At 40.0% G+C, this 17,809-nt stretch overlaps 1 protein-coding gene across 1 annotated transcript in view; it reads right to left on the minus strand.

Annotated features, from left to right (window-relative positions):
- Positions 1 to 17,809, minus strand: part of steap2 (STEAP family member 2, metalloreductase) — a 26,644-nt gene that overhangs the window by 5,800 nt on the left and 3,035 nt on the right. Inside the window, exons 2-5 of the mRNA XM_024261740.2 lie at positions 10,606 to 11,051; positions 10,222 to 10,388; positions 7,506 to 8,033; positions 619 to 783 (exon numbers count right to left, since the gene is read on the minus strand). Of these exons, the coding sequence (XP_024117508.1) occupies positions 619 to 783; positions 7,506 to 8,033; positions 10,222 to 10,388; positions 10,606 to 10,999 (1,254 nt within the window). The 5' untranslated portion in view covers positions 11,000 to 11,051. The remainder of the gene's footprint in view (positions 1 to 618; positions 784 to 7,505; positions 8,034 to 10,221; positions 10,389 to 10,605; positions 11,052 to 17,809) is intronic.

A 17,809-nucleotide genomic window follows, 5' to 3' on the forward strand; every position in this document is an offset into this window, starting at 1 on the left:
CTTCTTTTTTTGACATACTCAGAAATTTATGACGGGCCGGATTAAATCATCAAATGGGCCGGGTCCGGCCCGCGGGCCGTATGTTTGATATGCCTGCTGTAGAGTTTCAGACCGCTAGAGCTTATCTTTTTAGGCTCTTTTGGTCTTTCCTGATCTAACTTGGCTTTAAACTCTGAACTTTAGAGCAATAAATAGTCTTTAATTTTTCTTCTTAAGATTTTTTCCAAGCTCTGAGCCAAGACATTTTCAAATAGTTTTCATTTCTAGGAATTGCTTTTGTTTTGTGTTTGCAATGTCTTGGACTTTGGACTTTCTTGTCTGCACAGTAATCAAAATTGTTTTATAATGCTTATAAAAGTCCAAGAGTGAAACCCTTGTCTCTTTTTAACTGCATCAGAACAGCTTCAGTGGGACTTTTGAGGTTATGTGTTCAGTCTTTTGAATTAATGAGACGAACCAATCAAGGTATAAAATCATGTGGCGTTGCTAGGTGCATTTTCAGTTAGATTTTTTGCAGATATTTAAAATGATTTAAGGTTACAATAGATATATTAAGAAAAATGTGCACTACTCTTTAATAGAAAAACATATCACAGTTCTGTTGGTGAACATTTTTACCTGTATAAAGCCAAATTCCCTCCAGTTGAGAGTAGAGTTGATTGAAGGAATGGATGTGATGGCCAGAATAGACAAGAGCCCAAAACTCATAATGCCAAAGGAAATGTACATCTCCACTCTCCACACTTCCTCTTCATTCCAAGAATTTTCCACATTTGCATGGACCTGCCAACACAGAGAAAGGCAAAATTCATTAAAGAGCTGGGTTTCTAGCTTGAGGCAAGCTCAGAACTAAGTGCTGCTCAACAAAACCAGATTCATGCTCCTTTCTGGTCTGTGATACTTTATTAAAGTCAAATCTGTCAGTGGTGGTAGCCCCACTGGCACGTCCTGGCTGGGTAATGGTGTTGCAGAACCCAAAAGCGCCGCTGTGACTGGAGGGGAACTTTCACTCGGTACACTTTGGGATTTCGCTTTACACTTTGTCTGGCTGAAGACACCTCCATTCACGCCTTTAAGGCAGATGATGTGCGATTACAGGTGGGGCGGTCCCGCCAAGCGGTAACTCTAGTGGGGGGAGGGTGAGGCCAACCAGGAAGTAACAAACATTGCAGTACCGGCACTGACCAGAGAGGCTGGTGCTAAGAGTGAGCATTTTTCTATTGACTCTCATAGTGAAATCCTCATTTTCAGCCCTCAGATAAACCCCTTTAATACCTGATGCTTAAACCTTTTCTTTCAACAACGTTGCAAATTTGATAAATGAAAACTCTGAGGGGAGTGAATTTTTGTTTGTAGATTTTTTAAAAACAGCCCTGCGACAGACTGGCGACCTGTCCAGGGTGAACCCCGCCTTCGCCCATCAGTAGCCGGGTTAGGCTCCGGCACCCCCGCGACCCCAAAAAGGACAACGCGGACAAGAAGATGAATGAATGAATGAGCATTTGTTTTTGCTTAATGAGGGGGCGTGGCTTCGTCATTGACAGATGATGATGGCGGTGGATTCTGGGAGCAGAGCTCCGGTTTTAGTTGTTTGCTACGTTTTAGCGTTAGCATAAGCGCTATATTTCAGTTCATGTCCTGCTTCTGTTCTGTTAACTCTCCTAACACGCTCTCTGGCAGCCCCCTGTTGTCTTTTTACCGGTAAGTACTAAAAATAACTTTATATTTAACAGGAATAAACCCTTAAAATATATTATGATCATTTCTTTTACTTCCAATAATTTGATTTAAATAGTTTGAAATGTCTTCACATGTTAACCTTTTTAACATTAGTACTTTTAAGATTTTTAATGTTAAAAAGTTGTTTTATTTTTTCAAAGTCTTAATAAATAAGGACAGGATTCAAATCTGCTACAGTAACACCAGAATCTCTTAATATAAAGTGACTGACATCACACAGGCGATCCAGCTTTTTAAAGTGAAACTGTGAAGACTGTGAATACAGAAAATTTTCAGAGTCAATGGGATCATTTAATTTAATTTAGACATTTAATTTTTAACAAAGCTGAGTGGAGTTTTTGGGGGATTTTTCTCTTGTGATTTTAGTCTTATGTTTGTCCCGTATTTTGCTCTCTAGGTCTGCTTTTTTGTCGTGGTGAGTAGTCTTGTGATCCAGGACAATCCAACATTTATGCTTTAAGGCAGAACAATGTTTGAATGTGCTTTTTGGAGATGACTTCTGCTGACGTGTGTTATTCAATAAAAGAGAAAGCATAGGAGTGATGAAATTATTGTTTAATTATATCTAGTAACAAATAATTAAAAATGAACAAAAGAGGAACAGCTTTTTGTCAACAATGTCATGGTTACAAAGAGCCATCTATGACAATCCTATCTATTTTTGAGATTGTAAAAGCCTAATAAATTATCCTAAAGTGTACATTTCTATCCACTGAAAAACATTTCCCCCCCAAAAAAAGAATTTGGGGGTGAGCACCGAGCAGCTGCTGGACATTCTTCAGTTTCAGACTCCCGACGTGGACCATCTTCCTCCACAGTGAATGAGGAGTAAATCAGAAGCTGCTCTTCCTTGTAGGTTTGAAAATAAAAAAGGTTAAAGGCCGCTCCACCGCTCTCCCCCTCAGCTGAACCAGGAGACACGGATCCCTGTTGAGCCCAAGTGGCTGTGATGGTTCTGTTGAGCTTCACTTTCTCAGACCCGGCAGACACTGATTATCCAAACTGCAATTGTAAGGGAAATAACAGATTTTACTGAACAAATAATTGTACACGAATTTCATATGCAAATATCTTTTGACAAAATACTTTAAGAAAATGAGTTTGTCTTGTAAGAACATTTTTTTTCCTTGGATTGTCATCAGCAGAGCAGTATCAGACGTGTTAAACCTTTTCAGACCTGGTAACCACATACATGGAAACCACAGGAGTCAGTTCTGCTTAACTGGGGCCATGTGCCTGTGTGTGTAGAGGATGAGCTCAAATATTAGCTCAGATGTAAAGACGTTCATAACAGGATGTTCAACTCCACTAAGGGGTAAAGAGAAAAAAACTCCTTGCATTGCAATCATACCATTACATGTGATCATATGCCAAAGGTTTTATTAACATGAGAGAAAAAATGATGTCTTACATGTCCATCTATTATGTCATGTCCATCTTATTTACACATTTTGAGTAAAACCCCAAGTACTTACCGATAAAGATTCCTGATGTAAATATGATTCCACTGCTGCGCTGCATTGTAGGACATGTTAGCTAAAGTGATTAGCTGCGTTGAGGTACAGCAGACAGCTGACTGGTGTAAGCCGTGGGCATGGAACAAAACAAAATGGATCAAAAACAAGTCAATTTGGTCCCGCCTCTTTTCCTCAAATTTGGAACGTCCGCGCGAGGCGGAGTTAACTCCAGCCAATACGGCTGTGGCTGTGAACTGACAATTTAGGCTTCATAATGGGGACTGTACAAATCAACGGATGACGTCAGAGATCTGTCTAATTATATATGTGTATGGGCTTAGCTTTTATAGCCCTGTCTGCGCCATCCTTACTCAATTCTTACACTCTTTACCTTGCTAAGAACACCTCTCTCCATCAGAACCAGCTACGCTACCGCTAGCTAGCACAATCTACTTCTCTTTAGCAATATCAGAGTTAGCTCAACCTGTTGGTGTTAGTCACTGTGTCTGTCCACAGAGCACTGACTTTGAGAAACATACTGTATGCCTCAGTGTCTTTTCATGAGCACGAGGCTCAAGAAAGTGAAGCATAAGTCTTCTGTTCTCTTCTGTCCTCAGAACTCCTGTCTTCTCTTTGCATTAAAAGGACCAGCACAAAGCATGTCCCGTCTGCCTAGGAAGTGTCTATGCTTGGAGAGCGTTGATGGAGCCCCATGCCCACAAATCGTGCTGCCTTTTGCGGCACTCAAATTTGGAAAGATGTATAAAGTTTGTGGAGCAGCTGTTGAGTAAAACAGCAGGGCCCCTTCCTGTCAGAGTCGAAGGACCTGGTTTTTGTCCAAATCCCAGGACAAGTCCCTCTTGCTAGTTGGACAGACCACATGGAGTAAATAAAGAAGCTAGCTGGAGAAAAGGTCCAGCTCGTGGACCACAAGCAGCCGCCGCTTCAACTGGACATCCACAACGAGGAAAATCATGCTCTGGACTTGACTTGCATAGATCTTTAGATGAAGACCAGGAACTTCTGCCATCGGTTCCAAGATGATTTGTCTTTCTTTCCTTGTACCACCATGCAGCAAAATAACTGGATGTAGACGGGCCCTCCTCCCCTTCTGCTCAGAAACAGTCTCAATTTGCTGTATGATTCCTCCTATCTGAACTGATGGCTGAGAAAAAACATTTTTCCATGTACCCGGACTTTGTATTTGAGCTAACATCATCATGTAGCAAACCTCTGTGCATGCACTAAACCAGGGGCGGAGTGGGAAAACTTTTCAGCCCGGGAGTTTAATGGTCAAAACCAGCCCATTTTTTACCACATGAAAAATTAGACAAGAATTTAGAATGTACATTAAATATTTTATTACAGGGGTGGGTGGGGGTGGTGGTGGGGTCATAAAGAACAAACAAATACTTATAATAAAAACTTGTGGTTTAACAGAAATATTTCCCTGCATGAAAATGTGAATGAGAGGCTAAATTGAAGTTTTTTTTTAACATTTAAAAAAACATCATCATAGTAGCCTCAGAATCTACAGCACAAGTCACCACATAAGAAGTGAACTAGTTTTTTCAACTGTTACTTTGTCAGTCAATGGACATAAGAATTTATTTTTCTGTTGACATGAGCATTAAATGCCTCCAAGTGTCCTGACTGAGCATGCTCCAGCCTGTTTTTAATGAACTTCAGAATGGAGACGGTTCTCTGACATGAAACTTGGGAAAATAAAAGCTGAATGAGAATGTGAATGTCAGCCCAATATCTGGGTACCCATCTGTGAAAACGTTATATTGTGTCAGTATGAGGGGTGAGAATCTCAGAGTCACTCAGGATACGATGTGATTCACGATAAACGGCTCACGATACCAACCGTATTGCAATATGGTGAACATTGCAACAATCAATGTATTACCTTGTTAATTTATGATATATAACTATTTTAAACACAAATGTATGTTTTTATTTTCTACTAAGTCTTTTTTTTTAAATAGTTTAAAACACAATATGTTTATTTTACGCCCTTTCCAACTTAAAAATAAAATTATCAATAAATACTATGTCTTTTCAATAATTGCATACATTTTAAGGTAATAAACATATAAGCTAATAAACAAAGCTCTGGTTAAGAACCAAAATGAAAAGTAAGTCCAATGGCCTCACTTCAAAGAGCAATAAATGTGGAGAAAAATAAATAAATGTAAAAAAAAAAAATCACATTGTTCAAATTCAGATTCACATTAATTAATTTTACATTTTATGTCACATAGTTTGTTATTGTTGAGTCAACCTATGAGCTTTCAGCCTGTTAATATTATAGGATCATTGTTTTTTAAAGCTCTGCCATCCATATTCATTCCCCCTCCTTTTATCAGAATTTCCTGCACTTTTCTTTGATAATCAACACTTTAGTCACGTGCTCCACATGTGTACAGCGAGCATACACACCTGTTGGATCAATACCGCTGCGCACGACTCCGCTAGAATTAGGTGTGTTTTATCGCGGTGTTTGGACAGGTTACTGCTGTTCCCGCCCTCACAAACCATGTTATGTTACATTAGAAACAGCGCGCTGTCTGTGTCTACTTCAGAAATATACAGACACAGCTCGGACCTTTCGTGTGAACGCCACCACTGCGTAGCCATTGAAACATTGCCAATTTTCTGCTGGTCAGCAAGAGAAAAATGTATCAAGCCAGTGAGTACGGGGCTCTGAGCTCCATGACCATGCTCCAAACCTGCCAGACTATTTGCCTGGCAGAGCTTGGTGCACAGCTGTTGTGAACAGTCATATTATTTTCACATTATGAGACCTCCCTTGAATGACATATATGCAAACAAACACATTGTGGAGATCAATACTTTTGTAATGCCTTGCTTTAAGGCCCATAGTGGTTTATAGTCACAGTCCCATTAACACTACCAAACCATGGTACCAACCTATAGCCACCAGGAGCAATGTAGAGTTGAGTGTCTTGCCCAAGGACACTTAGACTCATGGGTGGTAACTGAACCTAAGGTCCTCTCATCAGGGGTTAACCGCTCTACATCTCCATCACAGCCAAAGGTCCCAAAAGTATAGATCAGGAAGATGTCAGAGCAGACTCAAGTGGGAAGCTGCTGTGATTGTAAAGAAGGATTTGAGAGCATCTCACTGACAAAGGAGCACCAATTTCTACTGACAATTGTGTTATGTATTGTACATTTCATTTTGGCAATGTTTCTTTTGGCTCACATGATAGATACATATTTTTAATAACCCCTAGGGTCGTGATCCATAAAAGGGCAACCCTTTGGTGAGTGAGGGATCAAACAGAGGGTTGCATAGATCTCATTCAAGAGGGTCCATTAAAGAGCCACACCAATGAAAATGGTGTTTATGGTATTTTTAACATGTTCTTGTAGCATTTTTCTCATGACGGAGGACATATTTAAAAGAATAAAACAATGAAATTGCATTTCTGAGTAACTTTTTTTTTTTTTTTTAAATCAGGAGCAAACAAAAAAATGCTTTTTGAAAAAGCTTGTAGTTATTATGTACAAACTACAATCTGCAGGCTGCAAACTCCCCCCTCTGCTCAATTCTGATGCATCCTCTTGTAGACAAATAGATTCATGAAGGTCTTTGTCTTTGGATACTGCTCACCATTTTTGTTGCACCACTAATGTTAGTTTGGGGTTGTGAAGGTCTGTAAGCTAGCAAGGGAGGGTGTGAACAAAGGCATGATGGGAAATGAGCACACATTCCCAGAACTAAGAGGTGAATTTCTAATGAGCTCCTGCAGCTCTGCAGAAACTATGTTCTAGCAAACCACAGGTTTTCATATTTATCTAAAAACAGCATCATTGTAATTATTAGACCACTGGGAACGCTTTTAGAACAGATCAAACAATTCTTGAAGTGAGACTTTAAGTGTCACATGATAAGCATGTGGCTTTGTACAATGGACCCCACCCTCAATACAGATGACAAGCTAGGAGAGGAGCCAAACAACTTCCACACCACGACATGCATTTGGTCACAGACCTGCGTGGTGACAACTCTTCACTGCATGATACAAGCTCTACCTATTTTTCAGACGCATTTTTAGTTATGGGAAAAGATCCTCAGACTGAATTTCTTTTATGACGTATTTCTGGTCACAAGAAACACATGCACACCCATCGCACACACTTGCACACTACATGCTCACACACAGTTGTCACTTATATACTACTTCTATGGAACTAAACAAATACATAAACAAAAAATGAAATGTGTTTACTACTTGCCATTGTATTGTTCTATTGTCAATATTTTTGAATACCGACCTGTTGGTAGGCAGAGTTGAGAAGCAGGTACCTCTCGGATCTTCTGAAGGGCAGACAGAGGCTGTAGAGTCCATGGACAGAAGCCAGGAAAAAGCTGATGAGACCAAGCTGCTTCCTACTCTGCAGCCAGTCTTCAAGCCACTTTGGGAAAAGTTTATATTTGGTACCATAATACAGCTGGTGGATCGCTGCCAGCTGGCCAGGCAGGTACACCAGGGCCAGGAGTGTGATGGCAACGGTGGGCAGGGTCTGATTTACTATCTCTATTGGGATCTTGTAGAAGTCACTTTGTTTATACTTAAAATATGGATAAATTATATCACGAACAAAAGAATAAAAAAAAAAGAAAATAGAAAAGGCCACGGCGGTGAGGACAGGGCCTTTCCAACCGTGGAATAATCGTATTGGAATATTCTCAATATAGCGGGATGAGGACAAGGTGCCCATGTCCACCGGCTGGAAATGGAGCTGGTGGGCTAATTCCATAATCTGTTGTCGAGCTTCCAAGGAATCACTGCAAACAAAGACCTACAGAGGGGCAAAAAAGTATTTGGTAGTAAAAGATGGTTGTCCCTCCTAAAAAGATGAGAGAAGTTAGATATGTTCATCATGGATACACTTTAACTGTGAGAGACAGAATGCAAAAAACAAACAAACCTAGAAATCCCAACGTATGAATTTAAGTGATGTGTTTGTACATCTACATTGTACATGTACATCTTTTTAAATTACATTTATTACAATTAATTAATTATTATAATCAATAATAATAATAAAATAATAATAATAATAATGTAAAGAAAAGAAAAAAAAATATTTTTTACTCATAAAGTCTGAAAGCAGCACTCATTGTTACATTGTTGCTCTCACTTAAAATAGCAGACAATAATAATAATAATATAAAAAAGAAAAGTAAAAAAAAAACAAAACCTCAGGACAATTACTTTTCTCTTTCCTCATTTACCGGTAATCTAAAATCAGCGCTAGTGTTGCTTTCACTTAAAATAGCAGACATTTTTCCAAGTTTATGAGGCAGAAATTAAAGTAACATTATTTTTATGGTCTAGAATCTGTGTTTTGGGATCACTCTTTTCCGTCTTCTTGACCGGGAGTAGTCAGACTGTGTGATCACGATCTAGCTTTACCTAAATCAATGACAGCCGGTAGTGCGTCAAAAAGCAACGACTTGAGGGGTTTTGATTCAGGGCCCAGTTAAATCAAGTCTGAACTTGTCTGAACGTGGACCTGTCCATGGGACCTGACTGGCGCCGATACCCTGACCTTGATCCGGTTCCTATACCACTGCGTGTCTGGTTCTGGGACCATTGCGCGTCCGGTTCCATTGTGTGTCCAGTACCGGGTTAGGGTATCGGCGTGGTCTGCATCCTGGTAGCAGACCCGGAAGTTGGGGAGCCGTGGTTTAATTGGAACAGCCAGCACGTCAAAATTTGACGAGTTGGGTAGACCCAAAATGTACACCCAAAAAGGTTTTGACGTGGATGGTTCTATAACCATATGTCAATATGTGATGACTTGGGAATGAGCATGTGTTGCCAAGTCAGGTCCTGGTGGATAGTGATTTTCAGAAACTTAAAGACAGTCACCCTCTCCACCATGTCCCCGCCGATGTACAGAATGTTCATTTTCATCCTCATGTAATCTACCACCAGTTCCTTGGTTCTCGGTTGGTTTTTAAGACCAGGTTGTTGTCCCTACACCAGATGCAGAGCCTCTCCACCTCATCCCAATAGGAAATGTGGCAGATCCTCACTTTAAATTTTAGCCCATTGGGTCTTTATAATACTTTACCTCAACATTTCACCCCTCTTATCAAGTAGTTGTCATTGCAAGCTGAGGCTGTCCCTCAACTCCAGGAGGACTAGGTACTTTGAGGATAGGAGTGCCAAGGCCTGCTCTTTTGATTGTTGTCTAGTCCACAGTGCATCCTAACCCCATGCAACTACCACATGGGATGAGCTGACAGGAGTATGAACACATGTGGCCCTTCTATGGCGAGCGGGGCCGGGCCCGGGGGTTGAACAGGGACCTGGCCAGGGCAAGAGGTTCTTGTGAATGGCCATTTGTCTGCCTTATCACCTTGGAGGACACCACCAGAGGATGTAGACCAGGACCCCAATGCCCTATACCTCAATTATGAAGAGTCAGGAACATTCTAAATGTCTTCTACTCTGCCATCCAACCACAAAACATAACCAAAGCCTCCAAAAACAGCATGACAAGAACAATGCTCGTAATCTCTTTTGAGGAAAGACCTCGACCAATATTAAACACCTGAACTTCCAGATTTGAAAACAAATACATAGGTCCAGGGAGGTTTAGACTTATGTCAACAAGAGAACAAAATCTAACAAATTTGTTAAAATCCTCATTACACCATTAATTCAAACAATGACTATTGAATACTATAGTTTCTGCGAGTGTGATAAAATAAAACAATGCATGTACAAAAGTATCTTCCACAGAAAAGTGAACTCAATCATCTTAATTTGGGTTGGCTGTGGGGCACTTCTGATCAAAGTAGTGTTGAAGTGCCCCTGAGCGAGACACTGAACCTCACATTGCCCCTGGTGTTCAGCAGTCACACACCATCAGTGTGTGAATGTGAGTGAATGTGACTAACTGTGAGGCACTTTGGTATTTCAAGAATAGTAGTAAAAAGATTCCATTTACCACTTAAATGGAATATTTTTCATACCTGTGTACTTGCATCTTTGGGGTAGCTCTGTTGCATGGCCCATGCCGAGATGACATTGAAACCTTTTACCACAACAGAGTCTGGCAAAAGTGAGGCCAGATACTCGGCGTTAGATTCTGCGTACTGGTTCACCCTCCTGTTGTTGCTCACATCAACCAGGATCTTCCCTGTGGAGCAACAGGACAAAGAACAGAGGTCTGGCCTAAGAACAGATTGTAGTAGAAAACTGTAAACAGCATTAAAGTCAATTTAGTGCTTTTGTAAGGGGGAGGGGGGGTGGGGGATATTGGAATCTGGTTTTCCTACTGAAGAAAACTACTGACTGACCAAATAAAGCAAATCTTCTTGGAATAGACTGAGTCAAAAGCAATGTGTGAACTTTACCTTCCATCAGATGCTTGAGATCCCACAGGACAGAGTAGTGCTCACGGCGGATTGCCAGGAACACTATGTTAGCCTTCAGTACAGCATCTTCATAGTGTGTAACATCCACAACATGAGGAAACGACTGAGCTGCTAGTTTAGGATGACGGCTACCTACCACCACACAAAACCCACAACGTAACAGACGAAATGTCAGGCTCTTGGAAAAGTCACCAGACCCTAAGATTGCTAGTGTAGGCTTAGCTGGCCTCAGCCCAGAAGATCCTGAATCTACGGCTCTGGTTCTCACAGCTTTAGGTAGCCAGAAGGTCTGAGTTGAGAGGAGGTGGTGGGCAGAAGAAGCAGACAGCAAGCCAGGGCTCCTCTTGTGTTCTATTATGAAGGCAGAGTCCATCGTTCTGCATAGGCTCTTCCTCCACAGCAGCTTTACTTTAGATTTGATCTGCCTGTAGGTGGAATAAAAATATTATAGAAAGGTCTACTCCACAGGTGGGAAACTACACTTTTTGAGGGCTATTGTCCTGCTTGAGTTTTAACTTTTCCACTTGCCCTTTTGGAAAATCAGACCTAATCCGCAGCAGATTGGGAAAGAAGCAAACCCAGCAGGACACCAGCTCTCAAGGTCTAGAGTTTGGCTTTAACTGGTAATACTCATGATTGTGATGTTTATCTATGATAAAGCAGAAGCAAAGAACACAATGTTTTGAAATTCATAGCATTTTTATTCCCAAAGTTATGAATCTTAATAATCCAATTCAGAAGGCCCCAATGAGATTTTATTCCTACAACTATGTAGTATGAAAAAAACAACTAAAGCAAATAAATCACATTTATTGCTTTTGAGTACAAATGAAAAATGATTATCCATTAACTAACAACAAATAACATTGACCCAGAGAGTGCAGAGAAACTCAGCTTTTTACTAGAAGAGAAAAAAAAACAGTGAGATGAAATGCAATTATCTGATTGGCTGTGTGGCAAGGAGAAAAACTTCCAAAAGTTACTGAATGTTTTACGGCTCAAGGAACTGATAAGGTTGCTGACGAGGGTGAACGTGAACTGCATGGACATGCTAGCAGCACTAGCAGTGCTATTGCTATTGATAAAGTGGGGGAGGAGGGGGACCAGCCCATAGCTTGGTGCTCTTCTCTAGATAAACAACAAAACATTGAGGATGATATTCAGCACCCAGTGAGCAGAAGTCAGTCTGTTGATCAGTGTTTAATCCGTGAAGACGAGCCAACACTTTGGCAAAGGAGCTGTCAGACAAAGAGCACTGCTCAGTTGTGGAAAAAGGTCCAGTTCAAGTACCAGACAGAATTTGTCCTAAACACCAGGAGAGGCCCAGATCCATAGTTTCCAACTTTTATATGCGAATGAAAAATGGAGAAAAGATGATCAGGTCCTGGCTAGTGCAAAGTAAAGAAAGGGATGTGTTGAGATATGATTCCTAAGATTCTGAATCTTTTAAATCTTTCAATTTTCTTTCAGAATTTTTAAAAACTCTTTATTTTCTATGGCCCAGAAATTTGATAGAAAAAAATAGTTGGAAAAAAAAACTCACTAGAACAACAGTCTATCAGAGAGCACATCGACAGCCAGCCAATCAAATATTGTCACTGACGTGATGTCAGAGTCTGCTTGACAGTGTGGAGCCAGCTCTTGAGGGCAAACAGGATCGTCTGGCCACTCTACCCAAGCGAACCACATCTCTGAACACGACGTTGTGTTTGTGATCAGGGAAGAATGTTCTTGCTACGGTGTGAGCTTCGGACCACAGTCCATCCAGCTCCTCTGTGGGAGCGAGCTGCCGGACTTGGGAAAATCGTGTCTCCCGGAGAATTCTGAGTGGCTTTGGGATGATGTGAAAAATGCTGCTCCGCGCTCCGAACAACCTCTGAAATTTGCAAACAATCATGTGAATTTGTGTTACCAATCATGTCCAGACAAAATAAAGGCTCATGTTAGTCCCTCATATTTACATGGAGATGGACATTTCTGGTATTTTTCTGCACATTTCAGCAAATGTGTGGCACATGTTAACGTTTGTTATAATCTGATAACATTTTTCAGGGCCGTGGACATGGCTCTATATCCGATCTTTGATCTGAGTAAAGTCATTTTGCAGATGTAACCGCAGCTGATGATAATCACCAGGCGGGTTGGCTGCCATCTCGGGCTCCAATAGAACGGAGCAGACGGTGATGTCACGTCAGTCTCATGGTTGATTGGCTGGACATCCATGTGCTCTTAGACTGACTAGTTGTTCTAGTGCAGGGGTCGGCAACCCAAAATGTTGAAAGAGCCACTTTGGACCAAAAAAATAAAAAAGACATATGTCTGGAGCCGCATAAATTGAAATGCCTTATATAAGTCTTACAATGAAGGCAACACATGGAGAATGTGTCTATAAAGTAGCCCACTATCGATGTGACGTCATAGATTACAACGACATCATAAACGACCGTGACTAAATGTTTATTTCTCCTGCTGAGTGTCCTCCCGTCATGAAAGCCCCGAACTTGGTTTCATGACAAGTTAGAGAGGAATTGCAGAGACAAACTAGCTAACAAAAGCTGAATGGCCTCATAATGAACATACAAGCTTTTATTTAGACATCCCACAATGACACAAGGAGAAGGGGTCCTGATCAGTCTCTCCCTCATTCTCACTCCAGGTGCAGGAAGAATTCAAACATAACAGGACAAAATCATAAATGCCAACAAATGTTCAACAGTCAGACAACAGAACACATTGAAGAAAAACCAAACTTAAATCCAATTCCAGTCAGACAGGCAAAAGAATGGGTAACCCACAATTCCTTGCGCTGCCAGACCGACAGCAAGCCCAGTGTGTCTGAGATCATCACTACAATATGAATGAATTACAGTTTGTTTCATTGCTTTGATGAAATTAAAGAAATGTAATAAAGAAATACGATTTTTGATGTCATTTTATTTTGAGGATTTGAAAAAAAACACAAAAATGTAACGTGCACCTTTAAGGTGCTTCCACACTGGCTGCGTCAATCAAGTGCACACTTTGAATGACTAGTCGGTATAAACGCGCGCAGACCAAAATTCCTGGGCTCCAAGTCTGGAGGGAGGATGAACGCACCTGGTACCCAGGTTTATAAGTCAGACATTTAAAAGGACAGAGTTGTGAAAACAAAAGTCTTCAAAAAAATTTAGGGGGGTTTTCACCGCTTTTACTTTTTGCTCCGAGGTTCTTCCTGTTGTAGGTGGCAGATGAGCGCTAATGAACAGTAGAAGAAGAATAGAAGAAGAATCTCCTCCCCGCCACTGTGTGCGTGACCGCGCTGCTCCGGTGTGGATACCACCTGCTGAGCGTGCGTTCAGAAGCCGGCGTAGACCGCGTTTTTGAACGCACCGCACGCGGCCGATGTGCAGGTCTCACACATCGGCCGCGTGCGGTGCATGGCGGGGAGGAGATTCTTCTTCTATTGTATTTTTACTGTTCATTAGCGCTCCTCTGCATCTACAACAGGGAGAACCTCAGAGCAAAAAGTAAAAGCGGTTGAAAATCCCCCAAATCTTTCTGTTTTCCCAACTCTGTCCTTTTAAATGTCCATCTTGGTGTCATATTAACCTGACCGGACACAAACCGTAATGATTCATTTCTCCTTCGTGATCACGTTTGGCACTTCGGTGCTTTGAAGCAGACTCCGCCCACAAGCAGCTCCCAAATCCGGCTCCTTGATTGGTCACAGCCCTTTGCATTGACTTTTCATTGACCGTGTGCGCTTGATTGCGCGCTGACTCAGCCGGCGTGGAAGCACCTACACTCATCTCGCAACAACTGGAAAACGTAAAGGATGTTTGTGTCATGTTTATCCTCCTAGAGAAACCGTATTAAAATAAAAAATAAATTTTCCTCCAGCATTTTCTATAATTTTAAAACATTTTTGAAAAAAGCGCCAGTGAGCCACTAGGCAGTGCTTAAAGAGCAACCTGTGGCTCCGGAGCCACATGCGGCTCCGGAGCCACAGGTTGCCGACCGATGTTGTAGTGAGACAGAAAAAGCTAGGTTTTTTCCATCAATTTGTTTCCATCAAATTTCTGGGCCATCAAAAATTAAGGCTTCAAAAAAATACAGAAAGAAAATTCAAAGGCTTAAAAATTCTGAATGGATTGAACAGAAAACCATGCATATCTTTGTAACATTAAAGGGCTGGTACTGAGTTGAAAAAGGCCCTCATTGTGAGAGAACAGCATCTTTCCTAGCAACGATATAGTGACTCACAAAACACCTGCTGCATTCTTCTACAGCTTATATTTAGTTGCATTTTGTCCTCAAGACAATTTCCAAAGAAAATGTTAAAGTAAAATATTTTTGTTAAAATATATAATTTGTCATTCTTGTTGAAGCAATTAAAAGGAGGGTAAAACAAGTTAATTAAGAGAGAAAAATCAAATTTATAAGAAGAAAAAAGTAAATTTTATTTTTTGGCCACATCGCCTGGCCCTAACTGTCATTTGCTTCTTCTAGAAAGTGAGTGGGTAACAAACTAGTGCATTCAATTAATATCAATGCTTTTTACAAGTAAAAGATTCAAAGATTCCAAATACTTTTTTGTCAGCAGCAGTTAAATTGTGGGTGGTCCACCAGCAGCAACACACAGGGCGATGAGTAAAAAAGAATCCGAAGAATAAAAATAAATAAAAATTATTTTTAAAAAATAAAATAATAACCGTAATAAATGATGAAGTAAAAATGATACATATAGAATAATTAACATTTAAATGTGATTTCAGTTTTTACATGCTGCTTATCAAAGTCTTTGGATCTGTGACATTGATGTTGTCTAAAAGGGGAACGTTAAAGAAGTTATTCGACAAGACGTTTCTATGGAGGCTGGAAAGAGCCAGTTTGAAATAAATATATACACCATTAAATAAATAAATAAATGTGTCATTAATTATTTAAAAGTGGCAATAAATAAATAAATGTTGAAATCAATAAATAAATGCTGAAATAAATGTGGCATTAAAATATTAAAACGGAACATTTAAACATTTAATGACATATTTATTTATTTCATTGCCAATGTGGGTTAAAAGAGCCAAATTGAAATAAATAAATTTAATAGGAAATAAATAAATAAATGTGTCATTAATTATTTAAAAGTGGCATTAAATAAATAAAAGTTTAAATAAATAAATAAATGTTGAAATAAATGTGGCATTAAAATATGAAAAGAGCCATTAAAAAGCACTTTTTAACATTTCATAATATATTTATTTATTTCATGATTTAATGACACATTTCATGAAACAGGAAGTGGACACACCATTCAAATGCAATCTGTCAAACTCTGCCGTCAAACTCAGTGGGCGGGCCTAACTCTCATCATCGCTGCTCCATTTCTCTGGCCTGCAGTGTTGCCAGATTGGGCGGTTTCCCGCCCAATCTGGGGGTTTTTGGTTCTAAATTTGCGGGCAAAAATGGCTTTAGGCGGGTAGGTATATTTTGGGCGGGTTTAGGGTCGGTTCGGCGGTTTTTATTTCCTTATTATAAGAAAGTAGGGGACTTAGTTAAGATGGGTGGCGATCAGACTTCCACTAATGTTCTATGTTCTGAGGCTCAGTGAACGCACCAGGAGGAGAAGCTTCATGGTCCTGGGCTCTGTCGTTGTTGAGGGGATTGCTGCCTCGCCTGCCAATAAATGTGTTCAAAAGCTTGGGGCTCGGTGTGGGAGGGGCTTTCAGTTCATTTTTTTAGCCTGATGATCATCATATTGAGTGGTGTGTTTACAGTAGTCCTGTCTTGGCTGGTTATACTTCCAACCGACTCGTAATCGCTCAAGTTGTTGTGGTTGCGCGGAATTTGACACCTGCTGGTGACGTCACACACGACTGGAATTTTACACCCAGTGTGCAATAACCGGCGGATCGCGTAATTTAACTTGAATTTATTTCAGCGATTGGAGTACGCGACTACGCAGAAAAACACTGCAGTCAAGCCAGCTGTCATACGAATTTGTGTGGTCAAGTCAGCCGTTTACTAAATTTTTGGTGCGCTCGTATTCTCAGCATTACGGAACCAGCGCAAAAAAAGCCGCCGGGTGACTACAATACAATGCATTGTGGGAAATAGTGTTAAATTGATTCTTGTTCTTCAAGGTTTGATTCTTGTTCTTCAAGGTGATGCTGATCAGAATGACTGGCGCTAAACTGAGAAATCTTGTTTTTTGTAATACTTTCTTTAAAAAAAAATGTGAATATCTGAGGTAAAAATGAACAAGATGTCAAATCATGCTTATGTGTGTTATTGTTGCCCAACTTTAATTTCAATTTTGATGATATCTTTGGAACTATTAACCCAGCAACTATTTGTCATCTGTTGTCCAAAGAAAGATGTTAAAAATTATTATGAAGAACATAATAGTAAAGTTCATACTAAGTAGGAAGAGTACATTCAAATTCAATGGACTGTCAAGAACAACCCAGACTACCTGATTTATTATTCATGATCTTACTGTACTTCATCCCTTCAGGACTAAGTTGGCTACACACCCTGTGTGTTTCAGACACTTTTACTGTGGAATATTTGAGTAATCCACGTTTGAAAACACAAATATTGAACTTTTCAAAAGGGTTTCTCGCTTATTTTTAGACAGAGATACCATGTTTGAATGACTGTAGCTAAAAACTTAGCCATAATCCATGATACTAATTTTGTAGCACCCCTCAAGATGAAACAATTTTGAAAAGTTCAAAATTTGTGTTTTTTAAAAGAGATTATTTAAATATTCCACAGTAAAAGTGTCTGAAACACACAGGGTGTGTAGCCAATATAGTCCTGAAGGGAAGTACAATAATTAGTATCATGGATTATGGCTAAATTTTTAGCTACAGTCATTCAAACATGGTATCTCTGTCTAAAAATAAGCGAGAAACCCTTTTGAAAAGTTCAATATTTGTGTTTTCACAGTTGGATTATTCAAATATTCCACAGTAAAAGTGTCTGAAACACACAGGGTGTGTAGCCAATATAGTCCTGAAGGGAAGTACAGTAATTAGTATCATGGATTATGGCTAAATTTTTAGCTACAGTCATTCAAACATATCTCTGTTTAAAAAAAAGGCGATAAACTAAGTTGTAAAAGTTTAATGTTTGTGTTTTCAAACATGGATTACTCAAATAGTACACAGTAAAAGTCTCTTAAAAATACAGAGTGTGT

The sequence above is a fragment of the Oryzias melastigma genome, linkage group LG20 (genome assembly GCF_002922805.2).
Source record: "Oryzias melastigma strain HK-1 linkage group LG20, ASM292280v2, whole genome shotgun sequence".
In the NCBI taxonomy this organism is placed as follows: Eukaryota; Metazoa; Chordata; class Actinopteri; order Beloniformes; family Adrianichthyidae; genus Oryzias; species Oryzias melastigma.